Source organism: Callospermophilus lateralis, chromosome 18 (assembly GCF_048772815.1).
Source record: "Callospermophilus lateralis isolate mCalLat2 chromosome 18, mCalLat2.hap1, whole genome shotgun sequence".
NCBI classification, from domain to species: Eukaryota; Metazoa; Chordata; class Mammalia; order Rodentia; family Sciuridae; genus Callospermophilus; species Callospermophilus lateralis.
The window spans coordinates 53,890,710-53,918,503 of record NC_135322.1 but is presented as its reverse complement, the minus strand read 5'-3'; the positions used below and the strand labels follow the sequence as shown (position 1 = coordinate 53,918,503).

The window sequence follows — 27,794 nt, the reverse complement described above, 5'->3', positions numbered from 1 at the left end:
AACTCAGGGGTGCATTTGTAACCACTGAGTAACATCCCCAGAACTTTTTATTTTTATTTTGAGACAGGGTCTCACTAAGGTGCAGAGGGCCTCACTAAATCGTTGAAGCTGGTCTGGAACTTGCAATCCTCCTGCCTCAGCCTCCTGAGTCACTGGGATAACAGGTATGTGCCACTGGGCCAGCTCACTTATTTAAAAGAAAAAAAAATCATGAATAATCTCTTCTTTAACTTTCAGATATTTTATACCATTCCTTTATCTCTTTGAAATTTTATTTCCATTATACTTCCTCACACATTTTCATCCTTTGGGAATGTTTTAGGTTTGAAAGTCTTCTCCCAATTATCTTATCACATACAAAATATGTAATACATATAATTTGAACTTTAAAAATTTGTCCTGATACCAAAGGCTCCAAATATTTAAAACTTCTGAATCTGGTTATTACAACTGGTATCAGTATATACCTGATTAAAACAACATAAATTTTCATAAAATAACACAAGCAATTATTAAACACAAAAAGAAAAAAGTGTTAAAAATACATATCTCTTAGGAGATGGGCTTTTCTTTTCCATGTTTCTTTATGTATTCCTACATAAATATCACCTCTTGATAGAATGAAAAAATTCAACATATCTTTTTTTTAAAGAGAGAGAGAAAGAGAATTTTAATATTTATTTTTTAGTTTTCGGCGAACACAACATCTTTGTTTGTATGTGGTGCTGAGGATCGAACCCGGGCCACACACATGCCAGTCGAGCGTGCCACCACTTGAGCCACATCCCCAGCCCAGTTCAACATATCTTGATTTTCTTTCTAGAATAATAAACATTGTTTATATAAGCAAATCAATGGGAATCAATGTCAGGTGCTCCATCCTCTCAACTTCATACTAAAAATCCACAGTATTTTATCATCAAAAAATGATATATTTAGTGATCTACCAGCTGGTGGCTAGATAAGGTACTTCTTTAATGCATCGATTTATTTTTTAGATTTTTTTTCTATATTTATATTGGAAATGTCAAGTCCATACAAACATAGATGAATGAAATGAATCTAGCTGTGCCCACCACCAGCTTTAACAACATGGTCAATCTTGTTTCATCTCAACCCTTCTCCACAGTCTATTATCCACATTTTATCACCAGTGGATTATTTTGAAGCAAATTCCAGGTATCAGACCACTTCATCTGTAAATATCTTTGTATATGTCTCTTAAGAGTGAAGATGCTTTTTTTAAGCGTAACTATAAACCAGCATATACCTTTAAAATGCAAGTCATGCAATATCCAGCTGGTGTGAAAATTCTCTCTGATTGTCTCATACATATTTTTGTTAGGGTTTGATTTGGATTTCAGTGGGGTTTCTTTTCCACTGAAAATCTTAACAATGTCCACAAGTAGTATTTGCCTGATATTTCCTCTACATCTCTTTTATCCTTTCAATTCTTCCCCTGTTTTTCTTTACCCTCACAATTGATCTGATGAAAACTGGGTCATTTGTCCTATAGAGTTTTCCAAATTCTGAATTCTGCTAATGGCAGCTGCTTGGACCACGTTAGCATATTCCTCTGATCCCTGTATTTCCTAAAGATTGATGGTTTGAGCTTAAGGCTTGGTCGAATTCATAATTGATACTGGGGCAAGAATCCTTTGTAGTGGAATAGGTAATTCCTACTTCACTGGAAGTACATAGAGTCTGAGCATCTCTGTTTTTGTGATGGGATTGATCATTAACAGGTTCAGTGTTATCTGCTAAAATCACTCATTATCTAGTTCCCCATCAGCTTTTCATCTAATGGAGCTAGCAGGTATTTTTGACACTGTCTAAATCCATCATTTTATTACAAGTTTCTCCTTTAATTTTGATGAAAACCAATAAGTAGAAAGATTCAAAAGAATGTGTTGCCTACTTATTGGAGAAATTCACTTACTTAATTCCTGGAATCTAGTACACTCAAAAAAACTTCAAGAATTATCATACTAAATAATTATTCACTTATATAACAATGTTATTATTTTATATAATGGATACCTTGTTTAATCTGATATACTCAAAATATTAGGAAGGCAAAATATTAATTCCAAACACGATCACCAATTCAATACTTTTTCAATAATTTTTATCTCATCTCATCTCATGTTTTAAATGCACTTTTACTAAAAGTCTTGGTGACTGAATGTACAGACTACAATGGTCTATCTCAAATATGTAGGGGAAAGAGATTTTGAGGGGCTGAGGTTGTGGCTTGACTAGCATGCATGAGGCACTGGGTTCGATCCTCAGCACCACATAAAAATAAAAGAAAATAAAATCCATCAATAATTTAAAAAATTAAAAAAAAAAAAAGAGATTTTGAGATTTGATGTCCATGAAAGCAAATCACAAGATTCTAGCTAGGAGCAAAGAGCTGGAAGAGGTGAAATCACTTCTGCTCCTCTATCCTGTTCAACAATCCCCAATTCAGAATATCCATTCACAGGCCAATTCCTCCCAAAAGGAAAATGTGCAAGACAATGAAAGACAAATGGTAGACAATGTTTTTTTTTTTTCTTCCCCTTTTGATTATTCATTTTTTAACCTATTGAGGCAATTCAGAGCAGGTTACGAGTATATAATTCTTTTTGCAAAACAAGAGGGGGCAGATGTCAAAAGGGGGTTGGGGCAAGAAGAACTGGCATGAGCAATCAGGCCTACTCCCAGAAGACCACACGTGAAGCTGACAATCTGGAACTGGATTCCCTCAGAACGGTCCATCCCAGCATGGAAGATACTGACCTCTAGTTTTGAGAATCCTTCCTCAGGCTGTGAAAAGGCAGATGTGGCCAACCCAATCACTGACATACTTGACATACTTTGCAACCTCCCAAACATTCTTTTTTCTTTTTTTGTACCAGGGATTGAATCCAGAGGCACTTAATCCCTGAGCCACAGCCCCAGTCCTTTTTTTATTTTATTTTTTTATTTTGAGACAGGATCTCACTAGTTGCTTATGGACTTGCTAAGTGGCTGAGACTGGCTTTGAACTTGCAATCCTCCTGCCTCAGCCTCCGGAGCCACTGGGATTACAGGTATGTGTCACCACACCTGGCCCCCAAGAACATTCCAGTCTTGTTCTGATGTGGCAAGTAGAACCAGTACCTAGTTTCCTGTTTCTTTCTCATGGTATTTTGAGAATCAAGTATGAGGAATAGTTGATATTATTTAGGTTTTGAATGATACTTTTAACTTTCTGAAAACTTTGTTGTCTGCATTTTGTTTCCCTCCCAACTGTCCCTGTGTGGCAGATATAAGTCACAGAGAAAGAAAGACTTGCCAAAGATCACACAACAAACAAGTGACCTGGTTGGGAATAGCCCCTACATTTACCAGCTTCCTCAAAAATGTGTCATCATGGAAGATTATCAAGGAAACTGCAAAAGCAGAACCCAAAGAAATCACCAATTAAGTCAGGCACCGGCAAATAAACAGAAAGAAATTTACCAGTATGTGTCAGGTATATAATATATAGTATATCTGAGTTTATAGTATATGCAGATTTTTTAAAAATAATTTTTCATAAAGTAACAGAGGCCAATTAAAATTCTTAGTCCATTCCATCAAGCTATGACTCAGGTATATGAAGGGGAAGAAAACAAAGGCAGTCTGCATCCTAAACTGCACATTCATGCTTCACTGTCACGTGATATGTGACGTGCTTCCTACTTCTGTATTCACTCTGCAAGATGGGCCTCTCCTAAAGGAGATCCTCCAGCCAAACAAGGAAGTTCTTAGAAATAACTACACCAGGAACGATTTTGGGGTTGGTTGGTTTGGTTGGTTTTGCTTCACTTGTGACAAAGTTTTAATTTAACTTTTTACTAGTTATACAGAACCTGTTGCAAAAGAGTTGAGTTTCCCTCCTTTGCCTTTTCCCCTGCTACCTACCCTGGAGGTACTCAACCAGAAAGAACTTAAACATGAAACAAGTTGTAATCCTGTACCTGCCACAGTGTGAAACACACCACGGGGCTAATCCCTAGACCAGGAAGTGCCTGGATATTGTAAGAGCATTTGCTCTGTGAGATTTAGTACAGAAAGTTGGGGGAGAGGTCTACTCAAAGGAGAAAGTAAAAGCTGACATGTCACTTAAGCATAAAAGAGGATGGGGGTCAGGAATGAAATAATGAGACTAGAAGTACAAAGTCATAACTGGGAATTATGTGCGCTTGAGATAGGGGTACAAGTTTTCTGGCGTTCATTGAGAATGTTTTCTTTGATATGAGGATGCTGATATGTTGATGGGGGGTGGGGGGTATGGGAGGAATGAAGGAACTTTAGATAAGGCAAAGGAGAGGGAAGTGAAGGGTGAAAGGCCAAGGCTCGTTATTGGAGATCAAAACACACACAGGATAGCAGTGACAAAGATGAAGTGCTTTATTGCAAACTGCTGTTAGCTTATATAGAAAGTGAAAGTCAGTTATCTTAGACCAGGAAGCTCCCGGGGCTAATCATAGTAAAGGTCAGGTCATTATCTATGGTGCATGCACGTCCGCCCTGCATAAGATTCATGGAGATCACCAACTGTTCACATGCGAGGAAGATGGGAGGACAATTAGTGAATTTTCAAAACAACCTGTTATCCGCCCACTGGCAACTTGCCTGCTGCCATATTGCATTAGGGGCTTCTTATCTGAAAGGCCCGGGGAGTTCTAGCCGCCCACTGGCAATTTGCCCGCCGCCATGTTTGAAAGGCCCGAGGAGTTCTCAGGGAGACTCCCAACAAAGGGAGAGGTCACAGGGTAGCAGGGGTAGGAAAGATGGGGAAATGAGTTAGACATCATTACCCTAAGTGCATGTATGAAGACACGAATGGTGTGAATATGCTTTATATACAGCCAGAGATATGAAAAATTGTGTTCTATATGTGTAATATGAATTGTAATGCATTCTGCTGTCATATATAACAAAGTAGAATAAAAAATAAATTAAAAAAAAAGATCAGAATAAATCCAAGTAGCCCAAAACAGTCAAGAACAAGCATGGAGACAGGCCCCAGGGCTGCCTCTTTTTCTGAGTTGAGTCTGGAAACTGATTAGTGATCTTGAGCCCTAATGTTCACCCTCCAAAACTTGTACCTTGCCTAAACTGCTTTAAGAGTTGAGAATAGGGCTGGGATGTAGCTCAGTGGCAAAGCGTCTGCCTTGCATTCGCAAAGCCCTGGGTTCGACCCCCAGTTCCAAAAAAAAGACAAAAAAAAAAAAAGAACCCCACCAAAAAAAAAAAAAAAAAAAATAAGATGGGGCTGGGGATGTGGCTCAAGCGGTAGCGCGCTCGCCTGGCATGCGTGCGGCCCGGGTTCGATTCTCAGCACCACATACAGACAAAGATGTTGTGTCTGCCAAATACTAAAAAAATAAATATTAAAATTCTCTCTCTCTCTCCCTCTCTCTCACTCTTTCTAAAAAAAAAAAAAAAAAAAAAAGAGTTGAGAATATCCAAAATTATACAGCTGGGGGGAAAAACTATATATTATCTAATATATCTTTTCTCGAGCATTTTTGATGTCAGGGCTCCTCAATACTCTGAAAGAATTAAAACCCCTGAGGAGTTTTTGTATATATAGGCTTCTATGTATCAATATTTACCATATTAGAAATTAAAACTGATAATTTAAAATTTGTATTTATTTTATTTAAAGATAACAATAATAAACACACTACACATTAACATAATTAACATGATTTTTATAAAAAATAACTATATTTTCCAAAACCAAAAAATTAAATTAAAATATTGGTATTATTATTTTTGAAAATCTCTTTTAACATTGGCTTAATAGAAGACAGCTGGGTTCTTTTTCTGCTTCTACATTCAAGGTGTTTGATATCATATTTCATGAATTGCTCAAGAATAAGGAACACAGTGAATCTCACTATCGTGTACATCCACAAGACTGGGGCACTAATTAGAATAAGATGTATTCCATGCGTGTATAATTTTATCAAAATAGAATCTACTGTCATGTAAACGTAAAAACAACCAATTTCTTTAAAAAAAGAGTAGGGAAGATAAAACAAATACAGAGAGCTGAAGACAAACAGATTGTCAAGAATGATAGAAATGGGAGCACATTCATTCATTTATTCAACAAACTTTAATCCAGTTGGCTCCTACTGCCAGGAGCAACAGAGGGAAGGGGGCCCCAGGCTCTGCTTCCCCAGGACACACCCGCAGGACTCAACCCCAAGCCAGGGGGCCTTGGCTTTGTCTGCAGAACAGCTGCAGGAGCTGGCCTGCTGAGGCCCACTTCCTCATCGCCTGCTAACTAAACCGTGCTCAAGTTCCATCAATCCTCACGGAGGGCGGATTACACTGCACGCCTGTCTGATTACAAATATGAGAAGGAACGTTCACCGAGTAAAAAGAAAGCACCCCCACCCCGGGGCTCAGAGCTAGACTCCCCCTCCTGCCCCACCACCGGCAGCTCTGCCTGGCTGGGGAGGCGGTGGGTGGAGGAGGATGTGGCAAGGAAGGCTGATCTCTGAGGAAGAAAACAACGTTCCTGCGTGGTGGAAACGTGAGAAAACAGGACAAAAAGGTGTACAGGAGCGAGCTTCCAGTTGGAACAGAGGCGAGGCCGCGCTCTGCAGTCGTAAAGGAAGCTGCCCGCATCTCCTCCGCAGTAGAGATGCCTCAAAGAGCCTTTTAAATGAATACCATAAAGGGGCCACATGGCATTGCCTTGATTGCCACTGGAGGGCTGTGAAACCAAATACTTTAAGAAGAAGTAATCTAATTTGAGTTGTTTTTAGGTATTGCCCTTTATATTTTGCTCTGATTTCTTAGAAGAATTTAGAATTTCAGTCTTTGCCCTTAGATCTTCTCCCCTTGGCTTGGACACTAACTGAGAGCCTACTAGATGCTAGATCTTATGTTGGATGCTGGGGATACAAAAGGAGCTACAGGACAGACATGAAATGCATGTGCATAACTAACTCTGTATAACAAGAGAATGGCTATTTACATGGTGGGGTTAGGTGTGGAGTAGGGAGGAGACCACTGATCATCAGGATAAGGGAAGGCTGCACAGACAAAAGGTTTAGAAGGCTGAATGGAGTTTGTCAGGTGGAATCCCAGCGTGGCAGGATGAATGTTCTAGAGGAAACAGCAGGTAGAGAGGCATGGAGTGTGAAAGGATGGGCTTCTGTTATTAACATGACATATAGAATTAACCTTCTTGACTCTAAGCTTCTGTTGAATAAAAGGAAACACTGACACCAACATAGCAATTAGTATCCAGTTATAGGGCTGTGAAATACTTCAAGGGCAAATAACACCCTCACACCCAAAAGGTAAATGTTCCCAGAACTCAGGGAGCTCTGTTCTTGGGAAGGGAACTCAGAGCAGGTGATTCGCATGTTGATTCTAGTTTTGGCTTCAAGGAGCCTCATTTTTGTCACTTCCAAGCTGTGCCCCTGGCTACAATTAGGTTTCCATACAACTGGATCAACAGGAGCCAGGGGAGAATTTTAAAAGTACAACAAAGGAAAATGAGATCAACCCAATGTAGTCTAGATAAAAAGAAGAAAAAAGTCTGATAGCTAGGAACAGTGGCTCAAGCCTATAATCCCAGTGGCTCAGGAAGCTGAGGCCAGAGTTCAAAGTTCAGAGTTCAGAGTTCAAAGCCAGCCTCAGCAACATGGCAAGGCCTTGACCAACGCAGTGAAACCCTTGTCTCTAAATAAAATATAAAAAAACGGGCTGGGACATGGTTTGGTGGCTAAGCACCCAGGGTTCAATTCCTTGACACCAAAACAAAAACAAACACCTGATAGAATTGTGGCAAAATGCTCAGTTTTAATTTGCTATGGATATTTCTGGTCATATTTGGTACTCATGATATCATTTATGTATTTTATGAGAATTACTGAATAGTAAAATAATTTTTTAAACTGAAAAAAATAATAATAATAATTCATGGACTCCCAATGGGCAACAGGCTAAATGATTATAAGGAAGAGAACAATAAACATTTGACCTCAAAATAATTCCTTGGTCTTTTGTATTCTGACATAAATCTAGACTTTAATGAAATATTATTTTTAAATAAATGGCCCATTGCCTGCATAATAATATTTTTATATTAAATGACTTGATGTGATTATTAAACATGTTTCTGCAAAAATCATCTCACAGCATACTGCTGGAACCTAGCAGCTAGAGTGACCTGTGCTTCGTACATTTTGGTCATTACCTTCCTTAAAAGTTGCATTCTCTGCTCAGCAAGAGCTAATGGTAAAATGCCCTCATATCATACTCCAGGATTTCCATAGCTGGGGTCCACTCTACCTTCCACCCATAGACTTTTTTAAATGTTTGATCTGCAGGAAACTCTCATCCTGGTCAAAACTAGTTTGCTCAGTGTCCCCAAAATAGTCCATGTCGTGTGATCTTTGACCTTTCACAAGGATGATAGCCTCATCTTCCCACCTGCACACTGACTAAGCTAGTAGATACACCTTTGCTCCCAGTAGGCAGACCCCCAGTAAAAATTTTCTTTTTTATATTAATGCAAATAATTTCTTTCAGAAATACAAGTTTCTTCACATTATTTAGGAAATGTCAGTAGTTAAAATGGTCTAGTAGTGTTTACTGAAGATAATAGTAAGGATATTTAGACTGAGTCATATCCACTTATTTACACTCTACCCTACAAAAGGTGTTATGGGATTTAGATTATCTTTAAACTGATCTATACAATATAATAAAATGTAAAAGCAAGTGCCCAGTGTTTAAGAAATGACCATTGTACTGGAGGTATAAAAGTGCTTTAATCTGTGATGAGAGTTTATTTTATATGGGAGCTTCATGTAGTTTATTGAACTGGATTTTCCGTAGGTAGATCATTTTGATTTCATTGTTTAAATACAGGAAATTTGCACCTGTTGTGCACAAAGCAGTGAGTTCCTTAAACAAAGGCTCATTCACTCATTCCTTTCACAGGCTTTCACTGAACAATCCCTATGTGGCAGGCACTAGGTTGGGTGCTGGATATATGCAGATAAAAGGTGGCTCTTTCCCAATATTAGTTGGGGAGACAAGGCTAAGGTTGGTCTACCTTGCCCTTTAGTGTTCCATGTTTAGAGTCATGCCCAAAGGATTATGTCAATCACCTGATGCTACAATAATCCTGAATAACAACCAGCCACATAATTTCAGTGATACACAACAATAGCTGTCAATTTCTCATGCATTGGGGTGGTCACCTGTATGGTTCTGCTGATTTGGGTGGGTTCGTTCAAGTATTCAAGGCTAAACTGCTCTTGGCAGAGTTTGGATGGCCTTGGCTAGGACAAACATGGCCATCTGGGTCTGTTTCATGTGCATCTCATCAAGCAGGCACATTATCATTGTTGTTACTTTACACTCAAGAGCAAGAGAACACCCAACTGCACAGTGATTTTTAAGCCTCTGTTTAAAAATATCCCAATGATTAAAATAAGTTGCACTGCCAAGACTACAGTCAGAGTTACACAGCACAGGAAATAGAGAACAGAAGAATCAGAGTCATCCCTGCAACTTAAACATACAAACCAGGGGCACCTAACTCAGCCTAGGGAGATAATGAATGGTCTCCCAGAAAAGGTGATACTAACTTGGGTTGAATCTTGAAAGAAAAGACAGAAGTTAGGTTGGCCATAAAGAAGGGAAGCTGTTTTAAACAGAGCAAACACACAAGAGCTAAGAACTTTGGAGGCTTAAGTGCATGCACCTCTTTGCTTATACCATGCATATCCTCTCCACCTATTAACTGTTCCCCTACTTCCTCTCTGAAACATGGATGTTAGTCCTAGATGTTCTGCAGCATTTTTATGGCCACGACACAATAAATGAGGTTGAAAAGTCTACCGAAAGATTATACCCAAGGGCATCATTGAGCTGCCATATCAGCCCAAATTGTGAGTGTACAACGTGTGTCAGATAGGTCAGCACTCAGGAACTCCTGTGAAGTCTCGCGGAGTCTACCTTGCCCTTTAGTGTTCCACACTGCTCCGTCACTTCCCTTCCTGCCTTCGACCAGACTCCCATTCCTCAGGCAAGCTGACTCAAAACACTCTGCACCATTACAGTGGTGACACTGTTCATATTCAGTGTGCGGGGTCTCCATTTCTCGAGTTTCAACAACACTCCTTCCCTGGCCTTCGAATCACCAGTGATGAGAACAAAGAGTAAAGAGCCAGCTCTCGGGATGCTCTCCCCCAACACTCAGCTCGGCCACTTCTGCCTGCGGTGAGACCATTGTTTCTCTTATCATTATTCTCTTTCTCCTGATTTATGCTGGAAGTTCAAAAAGACCAGGATCTCATGTTGCTCCATGTCCCATCCCAAATGGCTCTGTATAGCCCATCTTTTGACCTCATTTTCCACTCTCTCCATCTCCTAAAATCTTCATGAGTTCATTGCTGGGAACAACAAAATCCCTCTTAGAGTCTGTACTTTTCCTTCTTCTTGTTTCTCTAACAGAAATTGGGTCTTATTTGAGGTCACTCTTTCCCCCGTAGCCCTCTCTAGGGACAGCTATTCTCTGTTCCCCACAGTGGAACAGAGTCCACTTGCTCTCCTCATTGAGGCTTCCAGATCATTCTGCCTCTTCCTTTCCTACAGTTGCCCACATTTGACACAACTTTATATCACTGTGACCAAAATATCCAACAAGACCAACTTAGATGAAGAAAAGTTGATTTTGGTCTCATGGTTTTAGAGGTTTAGTCCAGGGTTGGCCGTCCCCATTGCTCTGGGCCCAAGGTAAGGCCGACCATCATGGCAGAAGGGTGTAATGGAAGAGCACGGCTTTTCTCATGGCAGCCAGGAAGCAGAGAGGGAGGGAAGGGGCCACGAGAAAATGAACCCTTCCAGGGCAAGCCCCCAGGACTATAATCCTTTCAAATTATTGATCCATCAACTAGATTAATCCACTGATTAGGTTCTGATTCTCATAATTTAATCATTCCTACATTAACATGAGCTTTTAGGGGACATCTCATAGCCAAATCACAACAGAAGTTAGCCAGACTAAACGACCCTCATAGCAGTCATATGGTTATGCTCCAACACTGCTCCTAGGATGCTGCTACATAATCTCAATGCTCTTATTCATGGTCCTTCCAAAACTATCATGCCTCAAATCCTGACCCCTTGGCTTCCAAAAAGCTTGTCCTCCACATTAGCTCAGCTATGCCATTTGTGCCCTTGTTTCTCCTCTAATCCAGCTTAGATTCCATGGTTATTATAATCACACCTTTTAATGTTCCCCTGGTTTCACCTGCTCTTACTATCAGTTCCAGGATCCTGATTCCACGTAAGGCAACCATTATCCAGCAATATTCAGCAATGTCAAGCTCCTGATCCACCAAAGACATAAAGGATGCCTGATCTCTACCAGGAACTCCCTATTTTCCTATCCTCTATGCCCTATTAAGAGGCCTCAAAAAACAACAACCAATAAGAAACTTAAAACTACATTTTCCTTTTCCCTGATTCTGACCTCCCCTAATCTAGCTTTTTCTACCATTATTGAAACAAATATTTCCAACACAGCGATAAAGACCATCCTATTGCCATGGAGCACCTACACAGGTGTCCACCCCCAGGATGCAACTCAAAGAAGCAAGTTCTATTTAAAACAACTGTCAATTTGATAAAAATATTTATAGCACCCAAGATTTTCTTCCTGGTTTGCAGACACTTCTTCAGAAGGTGCTGGATCACTATGATGCTAAGGTCAAACATGTAGAAGTTTAGCCAAAACACAAAGGTCTAGTCCCCCTAAATCCATTCTCTAAATCCAGCCACTTAGCCAATACACAGTCCCTGCCAGACACCAGACTTTGGTAAGTAATGTAGGATTGGTGACAAAGATAGAGAGTTTCATATCACTCAAAAGTTTCAGATCTTCACATCCATATTGTAGGCTGATGTACACAGTAAAATGAAGAATGTTGGAGCCCCCACATGAAAAGAAACTCAAGAAAAACCTCATTGACCTTTCAGTGCCACCGTGAGCAGGAAAGACCTGTACCCAAGTCGAGCCATAAAGGAACTCCAGTCTCAGTACACGAGGAACAATGGCTTAGATAAAAGCAGTAGCACTAGATGATACAACCAGCAGAAACTGAAACAAAGTAATCAGAGACTAGGTGAGTGTCTGACCCAAGGTCTCGTCACCATTCAGGTGGAGCCCACACTGTAAAGGTGGTGAAGCTCCAAGGGCAGGGATGGAGAATCCAGTTCTCTGGAATGGTGCTTCCAGGAAGACAACGGTCTTCACACCATGTTTTGAGAGTGCATGAAGTATACAGAGCCTACTGTAGGGATCTCTGAGATTCCCTGAAATAAAACACAATTTGTGTATCTGATATATGAGAGCGCTTCTGAGCATGTGTGAGGCACTGGGTTCCATCCTGATACCACATTAAAAAAATGAACAAAATAAAGGTATTGTGTCCATCTACAACCAAAATATATAAAAGGTCACCTATTCATCACAGTGTTGCCTGTAATAGGAAAAAATCAGAAAGAATACGATCTAATTTTGTCTGAGAGTGGAGCACTGGAATATTATAAATCCTGTCAAAATAACATCTGCCAAATATATTACTTGACATGGGTAAATAGCATGAAGTAAAAAACTCAAAGCCCAACATGGACTGTGTCCCAGCATCCCCAAGAGACACTGCAGTAGACATGTGTGCCAGGGTACATGTCAAGAACGTTCAGATACGCCAGGTGCAGTGGTGCACTGTAATCCCACCGACTCAGCAGACTGAGGCAGGAAGATCACAAAAAAAAAAAAAAAGTCAATCACAACTATAAACAATCCCAATGCCCATTAACAAGATACATCATAAGAGGTGGTATAAGGAACATCACATAGAAATTTTTTAAAAAGATAACTATATGAAATGGCGTGATGGCTCTTAAAGGATAAGGCTGAAAGGAAAGCTCTGATTCCACTGATGTTGCCCACATGGTAAGCCACACACAGAAGCAAGGGCCTGCTGACTGTGAAAGCAGCACCCTGAATGCTGAGCTGGGAGGTCTGTGAGGGAAGGGGGGTGGCTTTGGCGCTGTTCTGATTTTGGTTTATTTTTGTTATTTAAGTGGTAGTTCCTTTGTTAAATTTACTCCTTTTTTAATATGTATTTTTTAGTTGTAGTTGGACACAATAGCTTTATTTTATTTATTTATTTTTATGTGGTGCTGAGGATCGAACCCAGGGTCTCACATATGTGAGGCGAGTGCTCTACTGCTGAGCCACAACCCCAGCCCTGTTAGATTTACCTTTATGACCTATTTGCATTTCATAATTTAAACTATCTTTAAATAGAGCAAAAAATAAAAGAAAAGCATGTATAAAATTGTCTTTTCTAGATGAACAGGAAAATTATCAATGGCAATTTTCTCTGGGCAGCAATTCACAAAGGGATTTCTATTTCCTTCCTTATAAATAGTGTATTTTCAAACTTTTTATACTTAACAAGTATTAGTTTTAAAAGAAGAGTAAAAATGGAACTACTGCTACCTACTCTGGCTCTTCAACTTACATCTCTGCATAGAACAGGGAGGAAGAGAAATTTCTCTTCTCTCTGCCAGAAAGAAACAGGAAGAGGAGAAGAGATACACAGTTGAAATCAATACGTGGCAACCTCACAGGTTCTTGTCCTTTGTGCAGTGATAAGGCCTTAGGGGACTCAGCTGATGGAAATCATCCAAACCCTAGAGTCCCAGAACTCACACAATGCTTGCCTACTCTCTCAGAGCCTGGAAATTGAGCCAGCAGCCCAGGAATAAACAAGAGGTATATTATTATTATTCAATAATAGCTACTGCTTTAAAACTTTTATTATTGTCATAATACTGTGTAGGGACTTTGTGTGTATTAATCCCAACATTCACAACAATACTATCAGGTGGATGTTATCACCCTTATTTTACACTGATATTCTAGGACTCAAAAGAGATGCAGTAACTTGCCCAGATCTCTGAAAATCTGTGGTTTCTATGCTGCATCACAGTTTCCATTTCTGCACATGGATCTTCTTGTTTTAGACTCTTAACAACCATGTAAAGTAGCTCAGGGTGGGTATGTGTTTTGCTCAAGGCACACAGCTAGTAAGACATTATCATCCTTAATAACGACTCTTTTCTCTTTTTTTAAAGGGAATTTTTTTTGTCCCCTTTACTCCAACCAAATGCCCCAAATGCCAGTACATCTGTGTCCTTCCAGAACATATTTATTACCTCTTACGAGAAGGGTAAAGATGTTGGATGTGACACAGAGGATAAGACATTTTACCTCTGTAGGGTGGAGGGAGCAAAGAAGTGCAAGGCATAAACAACCTTCACATTTTCTCCTTAGAAATTAAAAAAAAAAAAGATATGAGTAAGGTATAAGACCTTCTGAGCAATTCTGCCTATAATGAGCAATGTCCCTGGGAACTCATCTGCTAAGTCTCCAGGAGTCTCTTTTCCGCTTCTACCTTGCGATGAGAGCTGACCTTTGAGCAGTCAACATTCCAGGCAACATCCCAGGCGGGTGAGAGAATGCTTCCTCCTTTGCTTTGTCCACATGCTCTAGAGTCTCCCCACCCCTTGAGTCTCACTGGTGTTAAAGTTATAAATGTCACAGCTTCCTGGGAGCCAGTGGTTTGTCAAGCCTCTTGCAAGGTGAATCTTTTTTATGAGGAGGAGGAGGAGGAGGAGGAGGAAGAGGAGGAGGAGGAGGAGGAGGAGGAGGAAGCCAGAAGGGATCTGGTGAGTCAGTGAACAGTGATCAGCTCGGCTAGCAGTGAGCCTCTCAAAAGCAGTGGGAAGCCTAAGCCATTAATAAGGTAAGAAGAGAATTATCCCAGGGCTGTGGGATCAGAGGATCAGATAACTCCTGGCAGCAAAGCTTGGATCCATGGCTGGCTAGAGGGGCTGGGAGGGAGGGTGAATCTGTATCCGAGTCACCAGGGGCATCTTCTGAGTAGAAAGTAGCCTCTATCAGCTCTTCCACCAAGCCTGACCCTATCCCTAAAGTGCCTAGAATTGGGCAGGGCTGTTTTGATGTTCATTTGTAAACTGTCCCCTGGTACATCTGATCTGTTCAGATCCTGCTTTGGAGCTCAAGTTTCTGTGATTCCCACAGTTTCTCTCCTGCTCTCTGCTGGGGATGGGAGAGGCATAGAGAGCTGAAGGTTTTTTCGAGCTTAGGTGCAGTGTAATGTGATCACTGAAAACTGAGACCCAAATGATGGGCATTGTGAGCCAGGCAGAGCTATTATAGCTGGTGAGTCAATCAATCAAAAGTTCAGTTTACAAATAAACTGAATAAATTCTAAAAAATAAGAAAGTGGCTCATCACTCCAAAATTTCTAATTGGGTTATTTTTATGACTAACCCTCAAAGGGCTTTGAAAATCATGAAACACCATGCAGATATAAAATATGATTAAGTTGGAGAGCCAGCATGTCAGCTAAGGTAGAAGGACCTCTATCTTGAATGGTCTTGAGCAAGTCTGGAACTTTTAATTGGAATTTGAATGCTTTATATGTGTAAAATAAAAACAAGGGCTAGGGATGTGGCTCAAGCGGTAGCGCACTCGCCTGGCATGTGTGCGGCCCGGGTTCGATTCTCAGCACCACATACAAACAAAGATGTTGTGTCTGCTGAAAACTAAAAAAATAAATATTAAAAAATTCTCTCTCTCTCTATCTATCTATCTATCTCTCTCTCTTTAAAAAACAAAAACAAAAACAAAAAAACAATACCTTGGGCTGGCTGGGGATATAGCTCAGTTGGTAGAGCTTCACATGCACATGGCCCTGGGTTCAATCCCCAGCATCACAAAAAAAAAAAAAAAGAATAAATGAGTTGACCTTTTTAAAAAGTAATAGTAATAATAATAATAATAATAATACCTTGTTCAACCTTCCCTCCTCCTCCTCCTCCTCCTCCTCCTCCTTCTTCTTCTTCTTTAGTTGTAGATGGTCACAATACCTTTATTTATTTATTTATTTTTATGTGGTGCTGGGGATCAAACCCAGTGCCTCACACATGCTAGGCAAGTGTTCTACTACTGAGCTACAACTCAGCCCCTGGGATTCAGGCTTCTTAAACTGTTATTTTTTTTTTCACAGAATTTCTCATTTTGTTCCTAAAAGTCTTTACAGTATGATTATGGGGATATCCAAACTTCAGCCCTCTTTAATCAGACTGTTCAGTGAGGCTCATTATTCTGGTGTTTTCATGGTCACTGTACCTTATCGCCACCCCTTTGGTGATATTTTTCAAAATCCTAACATCCTTACTACTCTTCAACTAGAGGCTGTCCACTGTGTTTCAATTTGATGCCAATCACCCATCACTAGAGCAATACGGGTTCAAATTATTTCTGGGGTGATGGGATGTGCTGAGTTTGGGGGTTTTGTTGATTGTTTTGCTTTGTCTACCTAGTAACTGAACTGATTAGAACAAGGCAGCCTGTCACCTGAATGGGGCTTTTATTTCGTTTTAATAAAAATGTCTAAAAATAATTTAATGTTGTTTTTCCTTTTAGTTTTAACTACTACAGGATCAGTATAGGAAAATACTTTTAGTGTGCCATCTCATATCAAAACTATGCACCTGATTTTATTAATACCACACCTGAGAAAGTACTGGTTATGTGCTTTAGTACTCAATGTAGTCATTGATACTAAAGATTGTCTGTATGCATTCTATAAAATGATAACTTTCAGTTTCGAGAAGGAGCTTGTTGGGTTATTTGCTTCTAACAGTGATGATATCTCCTCCCACACTCAACTACTTACTGATTTCTTAGTACTTACTTCTTCATTCATTTGAAAAGTGTTTAAGGAATCCTCATCACTCGCCAAATTGTTATGGACCTGTAAGAAAAACAAGACAGACTTTCCCTTAAATTATTGCAGTTCAGTGGGAAGAGACATTCACATACAGCTAATTCCTCTAGAGTGGGATGGATGCTAGAGGTACATTTGGAAAGAGGAGGAAAAACTTTCTTAAAGGAAGAAGGTCGGCTGACTCTGGAAGAGTTGTAGTTGAAGGTCTCAGGACTCCTAAATAACAGGGAAGTTTTGGAAGAATTTAAAGTTGAGTCTGGATTCTAAGGTACCAAAAAATTCTGTAGGAATTCTTGAGAACTATGGACAACTTCTAACAGAGTTAGAAGGTCAAGCTCCAGCTTGCAGAGGGAATGGGCTTGGGGCCAGGAACAGAGCCGGCAGGCAAAGAAGGCACAAGGTCACTGAGCCCCACAGGACAAAGTTAGCCTACAGCTGGGATGGAGGCGGGGAGGACGTACTTTGAAAGGTGTCTGCTCTCCTAATCGCCAGGAAATATCAGCTTTTTTCCTAAAGTCATTATAGGCCCTGTGTATAAAATTCTACCAACAGTCTCCTTATAATTGCATACAGGTCAAGTTCTTCTCTCCTTAGTTTCCTCTCTCTTTTGCTCCATGGTTTCCTCTCTTTGTTCCAAACTGTTTCTCTTGCTCATGTTACCCTAAGCAGAAGCTCTTTGTTCAAGTTGCATCTGTCTTGGGTGGAGGATGGAGAGGGCATCCTTTGACCATTATCAGTAATGTTCTAGTTTCTAATCACTTCCTCTTGAACTCAAGTTTAAGAACTAGGAGCCTACTTAGTTGGCCTTCTTCTAATCCACAGGGCCAAGTCTACAAGGCAGGAATTACCATCCATTGGCATTTCCCAGGCAGAGAGCAACATGGTTATTTTAGGAGGGGGATTTGTCTAGTTTTGTTTTTGTTTTAGCCACAAAAGAAAGAAGATCCTCCCTGGATCCTTCTGGCACATCCTGAGGAAGAGCACTGTTGTGATGGATAGAAGAGAAGGGGATTTTCTGCCACTGCCACACAAGGCCTGGCATGGATCATTACCCATTTCCCAGAAGGTCCAGGGGACTTCCAAGGGAAGCCCATGAGCTGGCAAAGTAAGCTCTACCTCTTCAGGAAACAAGCTATAAATTCTAGGAGTCACATCTTCCTCCTCTAAAAGCCATTCTCAAATATCTCTGGAGCTCTGGACATAGAGAATGGTTTACGAGCAGTATGAAGGCTGCCTGGGCAATAGATACCAAAACTTAGCATGCACATACTCTTTGACTTGCCAATTCCACTTCAGGGTACACACGTGTGCAATGGTGTGTGAACAAAAAGGTCATTACTAAGGCACTGAAATGTAAAAGACTGCAAAGCAAGCCAAAACCCATCAATAAGAAAATGAGTTAAATAAGTCATTGTATATCCATATAATAGAATCTGTGTAGTAAAAAGGAATGAGGAAATGCCTTATATACTACCAGGGAAAGCTTCCCACAAGACATGTTCACAAGTTAAAAAAAAAAAATGTGCATCACAGTGGGAATAACTTACTATTTTTGTGTTTTTTAAACAATTTTTATAATTATTTTTTAGTTGTAGTTGGACACAATACTTTTATTTTATTTATTTATATGTGGTGCTGTAGATCGAATCCAGGGCCTCATACCTGATAGGCGAGCACTCTACCGCTGAGCCACAATCCCAGCCCCATATTTTTTGTGTTTTAAAGAGGGAAAAAAATAAGAAAATATATATGTTTGAACTTTTTGGGGAATGCATAAAGCAAATGAAATTACGCATACAAAAATAAACCCAATTGCTATGTTAGGGACAAGCTGAGAAATGGGCAGATGGGGGACAGGTTTTGGAGGTAGATTTTTCACCATATCCTACAAGCTATATAAATACTAGCTGTTAGTAAATAGAGAAGAGGTTACCAGTTCAGCAACTAGTAAATTCTTGTTCTTTTTCCCTTGGGGGGGGGGAAAGCTGTGACCCTTAAAAAAATATATCATTATCCCTATTTACAGTAGGTCTAGAGGCTTTCTAAAATGTGACTACAGACTTCCCTTACAGACACAACTCCTTGTCAAAAAAATCTCCCCTTCTCTGTCATGTGTGTTAAAGACTAGGTGTGACGGACCAGGCTGCCGACTGGTAAGCACTCCCTATCTTTTCTTCTGCATGCAGAATCTTAGGAATGCCCTGTTTTAAATTCTGAGTCTATGGAATATCCATGAGAATGATACTTTTCGAAACAATTTGAACCAAGTGAAAATTAACTACCAAAACCCTTTTTTTAGCTGGATGCAGTGGTGCTCACCTGTAATCCCAGTGGCTCAGGCTGAGGCAGGAGGATTGTGAGTTCAAAGTCAGCCTCAGCAATTTAGCAAGGCACTAAGAAACTCAGTGAGACTCTCTCTCTAAATAAAATACAATAGCTTGTGTACACACATGTGCAATGGTGTATGAACAAAAAGGTCATTACTGAGGCATCTGAAATGGTAAAAGACTGGCTCAGTGATCGAGTACCCTTGAGTTCAATCCCTAGTACCCCAAAAAACAAAAACAAAATTAAACACTTTTTTTTTTAAACTTGGTGATAAAACTCATCACCAGGAAAATAGTAAACCCTACATCTAACTCCAGTTACTATCCAGAAATAGTTTCTCTTCTATATAAAAACCAAAAGGGAGAATTTCTTGGGTATATAGGGTTATGCTAATTAGCAACTTGCTGCTAATAATATTTGTACTATATATAATAGCTATTTTATCTCTCAATTGTTATTTATATCAAGAAGATGCCCAAAATGACCTATAGTCATGTGGGAAAGAGTTAAAATCTCCAAAGGAAAAAAATCTGGCACTGTCTTTTCATATGAAGCAACCCTTGAATGTCACAAGAATATGTTCAAGATTGCTCCCAGTCTATATGAACCTTGGTGCAAAATGGAAATCCTTTCTTTAAATATTTTATATGTAGCAACTGGAAAACTATCCTATAATATTTACCTTGTTGGACCAAGATACTTTAAGATCACCTACAGAACTTTTTATAATAAGTTTCTAAATCCTTGATGAGATGGCACGCCCTAGGGTTGTGCAATGCACTCTCTGCCCAACCATACTGAGCAGCCCTGAATAGGTTGTGTTGAGTGGCCAAGCTTTCCACAAGCAGCAGCACAGTGACACAATGGCCATAAGGATCACTATTACAGCTGAGTGTTGCTTGGCACACTTTCAGAGTCAGCTGATAAGGAGACAACAATGCAACTGAAATAGATAGATTGTTCATTACCTATACAGACCCAAGGTCATCATTGGATCGGTTCCCCCATGTCCTTATCCCACAAGATGAGACGAAGTCAGAGAGAACCAGATGACAGGTATCATGGGCATTTGGTTCTGCTGCCGAGGATACAATTCTAAAGCCAAGCAGTTTTATAACCTGCAGCTCGATTTTTCAGGGAACTCAAGTGGAAAGTCCTGTGCTTAATGAAAAATGGGGGCGGAGATGGCAAAAGAGCTTGAGGCAATCTCCCTCAAGTTGGGGGTGTCGGTTGAGAAATGTCCTCAGGGTGTTCCTTGCTGGGTGGCTCCTCTCCTTAAGCTTCAGGAGAATCACAAGGCACCCAACCAAGACTTGGGTTAGACTGAGATTAAGCTTTGCCTCTGTGGCCTGTGTGAAGGCATACAGCCACCAGGGTGCCCGCTGCAGTCATTCTCCTATGTTGACTAAACTTGGCTGAGTTCAGGATTCTTGGTAACCCAAGAAAGACCAGGGGGAGAAATAAAGATCCCAAAATATATAAAACTTATGGACACACTAACTGCAAGGAACAGGAACTGGTCAGGACAGGAATTTGTGCAACTGGTTGCACAAATGTTCTAGCTTTCCACATTGCTCCTGGGAAGGTGTCAGAGAGAAGGTGGCTTTGGCTAGAAAGAGGATGAAAGGCAGGTACCAAAACAGGAGCCTGACTCAGTCCCTTCTGCTTGTTCCTTAAAGGTCATCCTCTTCAGCACAATGATATTGCTCAAAAAAATGAGGCTCCTGCTGTTCCTGGTTTCCCAGGTGGCTGTCTTTGCTCTCTTCTTCCACATGTATAACCATAGGGCCCCGTTTAGAAAGGAGGAGCCCAAGCCTGTGCATGTGCTGATCCTGTCTTCCTGGCGCTCTGGCTCTTCTTTTGTGGGGCAGCTTTTTGGGCAGCACCCAGACGTCTTCTACCTAATGGAGCCAGCCTGGCACGTGTGGATGACCTTCACCGAGAGCACTGCCTGGAGTCTGCACATGGCCGTGCGGGATCTACTGCGTTCTGCCTTTCTGTGTGACATGAGTGTCTTTGATGCCTACATGAAACCTGGTCCCCTCAAACAGTCCAGTCTCTTCCAGTGGGAGCACAGCCGGGCACTGTGTTCCCCACCTGCCTGTGACTTCTTCCCCAGGGAGGAGATCACCTTCCACGCTCACTGCAAGATCCTGTGCAACCAACAGCCCTTCACCGTGGTGGAGAAGGCCTGCCGCTCCTACAGCCACGTGGTACTCAAGGAGGTGCGCTTCCTCAACCTGCAGCCCCTCTACCAGCTGCTGATAGACCCTTCCCTCAACCTGCACATCGTGCACCTGGTCCGGGACCCGCGGGCGGTGTTCCGTTCCCGAGAACACACCACAGCAGAACTCATGATTGACAGTCATATTGTGATGGGGCAGAATTGGCAGAAACTCAAAAAGGAAGATCATCCATACTACACGATGCAAATCATCTGCAAAAGCCAGCTGGACATTTACAAGGCCATCCAGTCCTTGCCCAGAGCTCTGCAGAAGCGCTACTTGCTCATCCGCTATGAAGACCTAGTCCGGGCTCCACTGGCTCAGACTTCCCGGATGTATGAATATGTGGGGTTGAAATTCTTGCCCCATCTCCAGAACTGGGTGTATAACATCACCCGGGGCAAGGGCATGGGAGAGCATGCCTTCCACACCAATGCCAGGGATGCCCTCAACGTTTCCCAGGCTTGGCGCTGGTCCTTGCCTTATGAAAAGGTTTCTCGACTTCAGGAAGTCTGTGGCGATACCATGGATGTGCTGGGCTACCTCCAGGTCAGATCCAAACAAGAGCAGAGCAACCTCTCCCTGGATCTTCTGACTACCTGGAAACCCTCTGAGCGAGTCTACCAGGGGGGAGAAGGCTCTGTCCCCACCTGGTTCTAACCTCAGCCACATTCTCTGAATGCTTCTGAGCCTTAACTGTGTCTGCAGTTGTGCACATTGGGTGTGAGTTGTGCCCACACGTGCCCCAGCAGAGGAATTGTGCTATTTTCCTGTGCAGAAAAGAGACTCAGGGACCTGGTGTGAGCAGCATATCCCATCAATTACATGGGGGATTGCCTCTCTTCTTGATCTTCCTATCTGTGAATACCTCAGAGACTTGGTGGCCTGGAGGCCCATTAGACACCAAACAGTATCAGAGGAGTAAGTCCATAAACATCCCTGTTCGCATTTTAAAAGCCAGGGAAGTGGGTCTTTCACTGAAGAGTTCAGAAGCACATTCCACAGAGAGACAGTTCCCAGCAGATTCAAAGAGGGAATCAGGAACAGGGTTGGGTGCTTACCTATGGGTTTGGCCACAGCATTTCCTATCACATGAAGACTTTGATCCAAGAAGCTGCCATCCATTAATACTAAAATTCCAAAATAAGATTCTGTTTGGAATTTTCCCTTTCTACCTGTGTTAAATGTTCATCCTTACAGGAGCCTAACCTAAGAACATAATCATCTTTATAGATTTTTATGTTTGTTATTATCTAACAACCATATATATAAAAAATTACCACAATAATATTTGGTGTTAGATGATGAACTAAGCCTACATCCTCTTCAGCCACTTAACCCTTTCCTGTGTAAGGCATAAGTTATAATAAAACCAAATGCATCACCCTAGGATCTGAGCAAATAATTCTTTTACTCTGATCCTTCAGCCAGAAGTCCTCAGTATCAGTATGTGCCTCACCTGACTTTTTTAATGTCTTAATTGTCCAAATCTGAGAGACCTTTTCATTTCATCTTTCTTTTTGTTTCTAACATCTTCTTTTTGAACAGTGGGGAATTGAACCTAGGTGATCTACCATTGCTACCACTGAGCTACACTCCCAGCCCTTTAAAAATATTTTTCGAGAGAGGGTCTTGCTAAGTTGTCCAGGCTGGCCTGAAACTTGCAATCCCTCTGCCTCAGCCTCCCAAGTACCTGGGATTATAGGTGTGTACCACCACACCCAACTTATTTCCACCTTTTGACGTGTTTCTCACTACATAAGTTTCCTTAGTGTCAGAACTGAATTTCCCCATTCCCTTGAGCTGAGTGGTGCCTGTGTGGCTCCATCATCTAAGATATTTGAGCAATTATCTTTGTCAGTTGGATTGGTTGAAGTCAGTATATATGTGACTTTAAAGGAGTGAATTTATTCTAATGTCCAAACCCAAGCGACTCTAGGGACTCCTCAAGAGTGTAGGAGCTCCCATGAAAAGGCTTGCCTCTGTAAACTTCCAAAACAGTGTCAATCTCCCAAGACAGCAGATGTGCACTGAAGGATGTGGGCCAGTGAGGGAATAGGCTGTGATAGACTCACCATTTCTGATTTTCCCTCTGAAAGTCCAGTCCCTGCCTAACTGTTTTAAAGTTAATAACTTCCTTGGAAACCATTTCTATGTGATGCTAAAGTACAGAGCTGTCTGCTGTCCCTCTCCAAAAGGATCCCCCCATCCTGAGACAAGGAAAGATACTAGCCATGTGGAAGCCTAAGGGTCTTATTCAAGATCCACTTTAACACAGCTTTAAATTTCCTATATACCAAGTAGTAGACGTCCTTTAAGGCTCAGACATCTAGGCACAAATGTAGATCATTTCAATCACTGCAAAAGTTCTCCTGGACAGCTCTGTCTAAATTCATTTTTTGTGTATAGCATTCTATCCCACCTCCAAAAGTTTAAACAATATATAATAATACTATCATGGCATTTTATATACCATAAAACTGTGTGCAATATAAAATCATGCTCTATGACCTCTTTAAAACCTGACCCAGTGTTGAAAGAGACTTTTGGAGAGCAAAGGGACAGTCTCCCATGATGTCTTCAGGTGGTGGCACTAGGAATCAGAGGTTAGTGCGCCCTGTGGGGCATGGGGTACGTATGGACTGAACACTGGTGATGAGTATAGGGGATAATATCCTCCAGGTGCATCCTTTCTAACTCGGAGGTCTCTGTACCATCCCAAACCCCAACAATGGAGAGGCTTTTCTTTGCCTTCTTGGACTATTCACCTGTATAGGATCTAAAGATGAGTTTAAACCTAGATGAGGATGAACCAGATCTAAATTTTTCAGGCCCAATTGTCAGGGTTTAGGGAATGAGCTCTCTCAAATCTGAGAGAAATGCCTAACTGCAGGATGGCAATCTGCATCTTTGTAAAAGGGAAACTGAGCAAGCTCTCCCGAGTCCTATAGTTTCAGGGGTAGAATGGAGAATGGGGTCCCAAAACTTCAAAGTAATTTTGTGGAGAGTGAGAAAGTCATAGTTTTGAGACACAGAGGCTTTGACTCTCTGTATTTCCCTTTTTTGTTTTTTTTTTTTGGGGGGGAAAGGGGTTGGTACACCATTCCTAGAAGAGCTGCAAAAGCAGGTCATAGTGTGTCTGCATTCCTACCTGTAATTACTATGTGGCTTCTTTTTCAATATAATGAGAGCAATTGTTAAATTCTTAGTACACGTTACTTAAAATTATATTCTTTTCAACATATGAATAATAGTCTTAGAGCTATACAGAGAGGTATAATTGACTAATTTTTGTATAAAAAAATATAGCCTTGTATTATCTGTTAATTTTTCTCTAAAATAGTTTAGAATTACTACATGATTTATATCCAAGCCTAAAAAATTAATCCCACTGTCTATATTATCATGACTCTACTGAATTACTATAGACCCATGAAGCAAAATTTTAAAAATGGACATATGAGAGTGCCACAGCCAGTTAACAATAAATCTCTGATAGTCATTAATCTGGGATCCCCAAGATGCCAGCCCTTCTGTTGACCCTCCTGTCTGGCCCCAATACTATGCTCCTCTTCTGCACAAATTTCTCTGGTCATTCAGAGGAGAGTTATCTTTTTATAAGAATACTGAGGAAAAGCAGTAACCAATAACAAGAGTATGAATGTAGCGTTCAGCTAACGTGCATTTTCATTCATTCACGTGCTTAATGGACATCTGTTCTATGTCAAGGATTGTTCTAGAGGTTGTGGCTATAGCAGTGAACACAGCAGGCAAAGCCCCTCCTTTCATTTTTTTTTCTGATTTTTAAAATTTGTTCCAATCAGTCACATATGGCAGCAGAATGCATCTCAACACATTGTACACAGATGGAGCATAACTTCCCATTCCTCTGGCTGTGCACAGTGCAGAGTCACACCAGTAGTGCAATCATACATACATAGATAGGGTAAAAATGGCCTTCTCACTCCACTATCCTTCCCATCCCCACCACCCGACCCCTCCCTTCATTCCCCTCTCCAAAATACAAAGTTCCTTCATTCCTCCCTCCCTTCTCCACCCTGTCCCACTATGGATCAGCATCCACTTATCAGAGAAAACATTAAGCATTTGTTTTTTGGGGGATTGGTTTATTTCACTTAGCACAATATTCTCTAGTTCCATCCATTTACCTACAAATGCCATGATTTCATTTTTCTTTAAGGCTGAGTAATATTCCATTGTTTATATGGACCATAATTTCTATATCCTTCCATCTGTTGAAGGGAATCTAGGTTGGTCTCATAGGTTAGCTGTTGTGAATTGAGCTGCTATAAACACTGATGTGGCTGTGTCCCTGTAGTATGCTGTTTTTAAGTTCCTTGGGTATAAACTGAGGGGTGGGATAGCTAGGTTAAAATGGTGGTTCCATTCCAAGTTTTCTGAGGTATCTCCATACTGCTTTCCATATCGGCTGCACCAATTTGCAGTCCCAACACAATGTATGAGTGTACCTTTCCCCCCACAGCCTCACCAACACTTATTATTGCTTGTATTTCTGATAATTGCCATTCCAACTGGAGTGAGATGAACTCTTAGTTTTGATTTGTATTTCTCTAATTGATAGAGATGATGAACATTTTTTCATATATTTGTGGATCAATTCTATTTCTTCTTCTGTGAAGTGTTTGTCCAGTTCCTTAGCCCATTTATTGACTGGGTTGTTTGTTTTTGGTATCTTAAGTTTTTTGAGCTCTTTCTATATGCTGGAGATTGGTGCTCTATCTGAGGTGCATGTGGTAGAGATTTTTCCCATTCTGTAGGCTCTCATCACATTGCTGATTGTTTTCTTTGCTGAGAAGAAGCTTTTTAGTGTGAGTCCATCCCATTTATTGATTCTTGATTTTACTACTTGAACTTTAGGAGTCTTGTTAAGGAGGTCAGGTCCCAAGCCAACATGAGGAAGATTTGGACCTACATTTTATTCTGTTAGGTGCAGGGCCTCTGTTCTAGTGCCTAAGTCTTTGACCTACTTTGAGTTGATTTTTGGGCAGGGTGAGACATAGAGGTTTAATTTCATTTTGCAACATATGAATTTCCAGTTTTCCTAGTACCATTTGTTTCTGGCGCCTTTGTCTGGTATAAGATAACCGTATTTACATGGATTTGTCTCTGCATCTTCTATTTGTATCAGTGGTCTACATGTCTATTATGGTACCAATACCCATGCCATTTTTTTTTTAAGAGAGAGGGGAGAGAGGGGGAGGAAGGGAGGGAGGGAGGGAGAGAGAGAGAGAATCTTTTTTTTTTTTTTTTGGTAGATGGACACAACACAATGCCTTTATTTATTTATTTATTTTATGTGATGCTGAGAATCGAACCCAGGTCCCACCCGTTCTAGTCTAGTGCTCAACCGCTGAGCCAAATCCCAGCCCAACCATGCCATTTTTGATCCAATTGCTCAGTAGTATAGTTTAAGGTGTAGTATTGTGATACCTCCTGCTTCACTCTTCTTGCTTAGGACTGCCTTGGCTATTTTGAGTCTCTTATTTTTCCAAATGAATTTCATGATTGCTTTTTCTAGTTCTATGAAGAATGTCACTAGGATTTAATAGGAATTGCATTAAATCTGTATAATAGTTTTGGTAGAATAAAGCCCCTCCTTTCATTCAAAAGATATTTTAGTCTGTTGAAGAGCAAGGGAACAAACAATAAGTACTAAGAGGAGGCTAAGTACTATGCTAAGTACTCTTGGGATGGCTAAAACGGGGTAAAGGGCTAGAAAATGAAGGAGGGTGCTGTTTTATAGACACATAAGAGACGCTATCACCAAGGGAGGAATGGTTGAACAGGGACCCTCTGGAAACAGGGGAGTGTGCCCCAGTAAATGCCAATGTCAAAACAGACAAAAGCCAATCGGTTCTCATGACAAGCTATTATGTGCTCAGTACCGTGCTGGTCTGTGAAGGATAAAGTACGGATTTTACAGGAAAGAAAGCAGGAGAGAGATATCATGCACTCATGAATGCTTGAGCACTAACTCTGCCACCTGGGTGACTCTGCTGTTACCAGCCAGGTGACCTCGGGCAGGTCCCCATGTCTCTTCCTCAGCTGTAGGGTGGGCAGAATAAAATGGCACTGCTTCTCTAGAGTTGTTGGGAAGACTAATAGTTAACATGTGGACCATCCTCACCCCGTGCTCACCCAGTGCTCACCTGTGATCGCTGTGAATGTTGTGGTCACAATACTTTCATCCACCATTTCTGATAATACTGTGTTCTCATCAAGGCCATGCTTAGCAACAGACCTCAAACCCTTCATGGCAAAATTTCTGATCAGACCAATATGATGAAGAGACTGATACTTTTTGACC

General features: G+C 41.0%; 1 protein-coding gene and 1 long non-coding RNA gene across 2 annotated transcripts in view; one reads left to right on the top strand and one right to left on the bottom strand.

Annotated features, from left to right (window-relative positions):
• Positions 1-752: 752 nt before the first annotated feature.
• Positions 753-27,794, bottom strand: part of LOC143384031 (uncharacterized) — a 46,519-nt gene continuing 19,477 nt past the window's right edge. The window contains exons 3-4 of the long non-coding RNA XR_013089241.2: positions 16,860-16,919; positions 753-819 (exon numbers count right to left, since the gene is read on the bottom strand). This is a non-coding gene — a long non-coding RNA (uncharacterized LOC143384031). The remainder of the gene's footprint in view (positions 820-16,859; positions 16,920-27,794) is intronic.
• Chst4 (carbohydrate sulfotransferase 4) lies at positions 14,817-22,614 on the top strand. Its single transcript, XM_076839083.2, has 2 exons — positions 14,817-14,879; positions 20,900-22,614. The coding sequence occupies exon 2, from the start codon at positions 20,918-20,920 to the stop codon at positions 22,103-22,105; it is 1,188 nt and encodes a 395-aa protein (XP_076695198.1). The 5' UTR covers positions 14,817-14,879; positions 20,900-20,917; the 3' UTR covers positions 22,106-22,614.